Raw genomic sequence first — 4,502 nt, 5'->3', positions numbered from 1 at the left:
CAAATTTCATTCTTTTCCATTACTACTAAAATCAAAACCAAATAAAATTAAAAGTGTGTAAGTATACTCAAACAAGCCCACTTACACAAGATACACTGCTACTGAGGAAGAGTTTAACAAGATCCAAAGCAGTGGGAGGGATTTCTGCATATGGATTTGATGTTTTTAAAACCGTATTTCATCTATAGATGTGCATGTGTTTGTGTCTGCGTCTGTACATAAATGCCTTTGAAGCTTTCCTGTAAGTTCTTATCCACACTAACTCTGGGCAATGTACAAATCTAACAAACTATCTTCTAAGATAGCTTCAGAAATGAATATGAAATTAGATTATTCAGATTTAAAAAGAAAAAAGAAACTATACCTAAGAACAAACAACTTTTTTTTTTTTTTTGCGGAACCGGGGATTGAACTCAGACCCTTGCACTTGCTAGGGAAGCGCTTATTCCACTGACCCATCTCCCCGGCCTCAAGAACAAACAACTTCAAAAAGTAGCTCCTGGGGGTCTTGTGGATTAGTTCAGTTGTTTAAAGCACCTGTGTGGTCCCCATGTAGAGGACCACGGTTTGATCCCCAGCTCCACAAGCTACGCCAGACCCACCCTTAAGGCAGCCTGAGCTAGCAAAAAACAAACAAAAAACTTCTCTAAAAAGTCGCCCCAAAGCCAGGTGTGGTGGCACATGCCCGTAATCCTAGTACTTGGGAGGCTGAGGCAGGAGGACCACTGTGAGTTTAAGGCCAGCCTGGGCTACACAATGAGGCCCGATGCCAAAAAACAAAAAGAAGAACACATTTAAAACAACAACAAAAAAGGAGCTCATAGGCCAGGGTAACAAGTATATCACTGGCCTAGAATGTACAAAGCCTAGATTTTAATCTATGACATGGCCCCCTCCAAACAAACAAACAAACAAACAAAATAAACCACAAGAGGTTTCCTTCTCTCTAGTGCCATGTCTTCAATTATTATACATTCAAAATTAAAATTAATCAAGGAGCCAGGGAGATGGCTCAGTGGAATAAGCACTTCCCTGGCAAGAGCAAGGGCCTGAATTCAATACCCGGTTCCAGCAAAAAAAAAAAAAAAGAAAAAAGAAAGAAAGAAAGAAGAAAGAAGAAAGAAGAAAGAAGAAAGAAGAAAGAAGAAAGAAGAAGAAGAAGAAGAAGAAGAAGAAGAAGAAGAAGAAGAAGAAGAAGAACATATTTTACTAAATCTGGGGGTGGGTGGCTGGGGACTGAACTCCAGAGCACGGAGCTCCCTCCCAGCCCTTCTAATGTGCTCAGCCAGGTACTCACTGGACTGTCCAGACTGGCCCACACCACACCTGCTCCTGCTCACGGCCTTCAAAGTACTAGCAGGACATTCGCTGAATACTGATCAAAGGCAGACAACATGATTCCTGGACAACTATTGTAAATGATTTGAAAATTACTAAATCCAGAAATGGGCCTGTTTACTAATTTTAGTTATTTAACAAAACAATGTGAGAGAAGCTAATAATGCAACATACCTGATGAACCTGAATTTCCACTTTAAGAGCCTCCTGGAGAGTCTGCAACTCCATTCTCTACCTTCTCCACTTTCTCTTCTGTCTGCTAATTCTGTAGTTTCTTCAGCCTCCGTTTAAAATAACAAACTCTTCTTGCTGCAGCTATAGAGATCACAAAATGTTTTGTAGCATTATATTGAGAATCAGGAAAATGTGTTAAATAAAATAAGTTAGTCAAAAATATATCTCATTTTTTTTAACATGGGAGAAAACAAACTCCAAATAGATTTTTTTTTTCCAAAACAATTCAGTACCAATGGGGGGGGGGGTGTTCATTCTTTGAGTACCTGCCTACAGCACACTTCAAATAACTAAGAAAAGGAAAAACAGTAACAAAAAAATCATGGTGGTGGAAACATCTACGTACCCACTCCTGCTCAACACTGCTACGTACCCACAGAATCTACCTCACGGGGTCTACTGATGAAGTGCGCTTCCTGCGTTACAACAGACGGCACTATCCTCCCAACCCTGCCGGTGCATCTCCACCTATATACGTGTAACTGCACGCGGAGATGCCCCGAAGTCTAACTCACGATCATCAGTGCCAACACCCAGCCGGCGCTTCCCAGCCTCCACTCATCAGTACCACACTTTAAATTAAAATGGCTAATTTCTCCTTTAATTTTTTTCTTCTCTTAAATGTGATCTTAGACTTGATTGTAGTAGGTACTCTACCAAAGCAAAAGCCTTTTATTGCTTGAATAAATTTAAAGTTTACCTTAAATCTCTCTTCTTCCCTGTACTTGCTAGAACACCTTTTCAACATTAAGAAATAACCAGAAAGCTAGATGAACCACTGTTACATCAATACAATGAGAGTCAAAAATATTAATGTCTTCTAAAAGTTTACCACTGGATAAAGCACACAATTAACCCAAGTTTTAAAAAAAGTCCTCTGAAAACTGTTTTAGCAGGGTTATAGTAGAACAAGTAACCACAGAATAAATTCTTATGAATATTAGTTTTCATTGTATTTACTTAAATTAGTGACAATTTTGCCTCAAAGGCTTGTATGATACATTATATGATATCAAAGTATTCTAAACCAAAAAAGAAAAAAATTCCCAATGTGCAAGATTCCTTCAAAGTTAATTTGTAGAAGCTAGGAAAGATTTACCATACATGATATTCTTAACAAAAAAATTTCACAAAAGCAATATATTTAAGAGATAGAATCTGGAGACAGAAACATATTCTGATTAACAAACCTGTATCTTAGCTATTTTATTGTATTTTTAAAATCCCTGACACTATAACTGACCCATTAAGTGACTTAGACCAGACTTGGTTGTCATATAAGCTTACTGACATGCAATTGCTAATGTTAAAATTATACACTCCCTTTCATTTTAAACACTAAATTAATGTCCCTACACAAATTCTTAATCTATATATTACAGTTCTTTTGAAAACAGTATGTGGGGTTTTTGCTGTTGCTTTGTTTGTTTTGTACTGGGAATCAAACTCAGGACCTTGTACTTGCCAAGCAGGCACTGTGCCACTGAGCCACATCCCCAACCCTCAGTATATGGTTTTGATTTCTGCAGGATTCTACCAGAAAATGTGTCCAAACATGAGTACTTACAATTTTTGTTAAATCGAGTCATCTGAAGTTGGAATATTCTCAAAAACAGAAAGGCATATTTTATTCTTTTGGTGTTAACATTTTAACACCCTAGCTCAAGTGAACCCATAAAAACTAAAGAAACAGATAACAGGCTAAAAACAAAGAATTTACAATACACTTGACAAAAGTCGTATTATTTATATAGCTAGGGTTCTCACAACTTAATAACAAAAATTTGTGGAAAATAATTCATGGAAATGAAAATAAGAATGATCAACAAATGTGAGAAACATTTATCCTTCAACAATAATGGAAATACGTATTTTAGAAAGGTAAGTTTTGGGGCTAGGGAGATGGCTCAGTGGAATAAGCGCTTCCCTGGCAAGTGCAAGGGCCTGAGTTCAATCCCCGGTTCTGCCAAAAAAAAAAAAAAGAAAGGTAAGTTTTATCAAACTGAAGATCTGTACAAATAATAATAATGTGAACTGTCTAGAATTTGTCTGGCAGCACTTTGTAATTTGCTGGTGGTTCTCTCTGGGTAATAGTACTGGGAGTTATTTACAATACTTTCTTTTTTGGGGGGTACTGATACTGTGAAAAATTTCAATAAAAATACCTGTTTCGTTCTAAATAAGAAAAGGTTGGGGCTGGGGATATAGCTCAGTGGCGTAAGCGCCTGCCTGGCAAGTGAAGGTCCTGAGTTCGATCCCTGATGTTGCCAAAAAAGAAAAAGAAAAAGTTAAGTGAAAATGGATAGATTAAAGCATCAGAAAATTTTATACTGACTGATCAAACAAAATGTTCAGGTAAAGAAAACACAGAATTAGGGTTTAACCTGGAGACTCTAAATGTCAAAGAGCAGCCTGCACATTAAAAAGTCCACAACTCAAGTTAATGAGGAGCTGACAGCTTTTACTTCCTCCATCAGACTGTTGTCTGGTTATTAGAGACATACAAAGGCATGAAGTTTTATTTGGCAAGGATTCTAAATGCCAATTACTCATTTTATTTCAAAATAAAACTGAAGGGTTAAAAAAGGTAGCGACTATTTATAGAAAAACTAAGGATTAGAACACTCATTTGAAGTCCTCCTGTTCTGGTGTTTGTCATTGTTTTATGGTACTAGGGATGAAGCCCGGGGCTCTATACATGTACCACTGTACCACTGAGCTACACTGCCAACCCAGAAATTTCTATTTCTGGATGGCAATTGTAAGAGACCAGTTTCTGCCTAAAGGAACAAATTATAAACTTAGATTGATAGTTTACAAAGGTAAGGCAAGGGGCTGGAGAGATGGCTCAGTGGTCTAAAGCACCTACTTGGAACAAGCTTGGCAAAGCACAGGGACCACGGTTCGATCCCCCAGCACCACATGCCAGC

The 4,502-nt window shown here is 37.8% G+C and overlaps 1 protein-coding gene across 8 annotated transcripts in view; it reads right to left on the bottom strand.

Moving 5' to 3' along the window:
• Phf21a (PHD finger protein 21A) overlaps positions 1-4,502 on the bottom strand; it is a 200,117-nt gene that overhangs the window by 160,037 nt on the left and 35,578 nt on the right. For all 8 annotated transcript variants that reach the window (XM_004627005.2, XM_023710399.1, XM_023710397.1 and 5 more), the window contains one exon: positions 1,513-1,653. In XM_004627005.2, coding sequence (XP_004627062.1) covers positions 1,513-1,566 — 54 coding nt within the window. In that variant the 5' untranslated portion in view covers positions 1,567-1,653. The remainder of the gene's footprint in view (positions 1-1,512; positions 1,654-4,502) is intronic.

The sequence above is a fragment of the Octodon degus genome, unplaced genomic scaffold, assembly GCF_000260255.1.
Source record: "Octodon degus isolate 3935 unplaced genomic scaffold, OctDeg1.0 scaffold00018, whole genome shotgun sequence".
Lineage (NCBI taxonomy): Eukaryota > Metazoa > Chordata > Mammalia > Rodentia > Octodontidae > Octodon > Octodon degus.
This window is presented reverse-complemented; position numbering and strand designations above follow the sequence as displayed.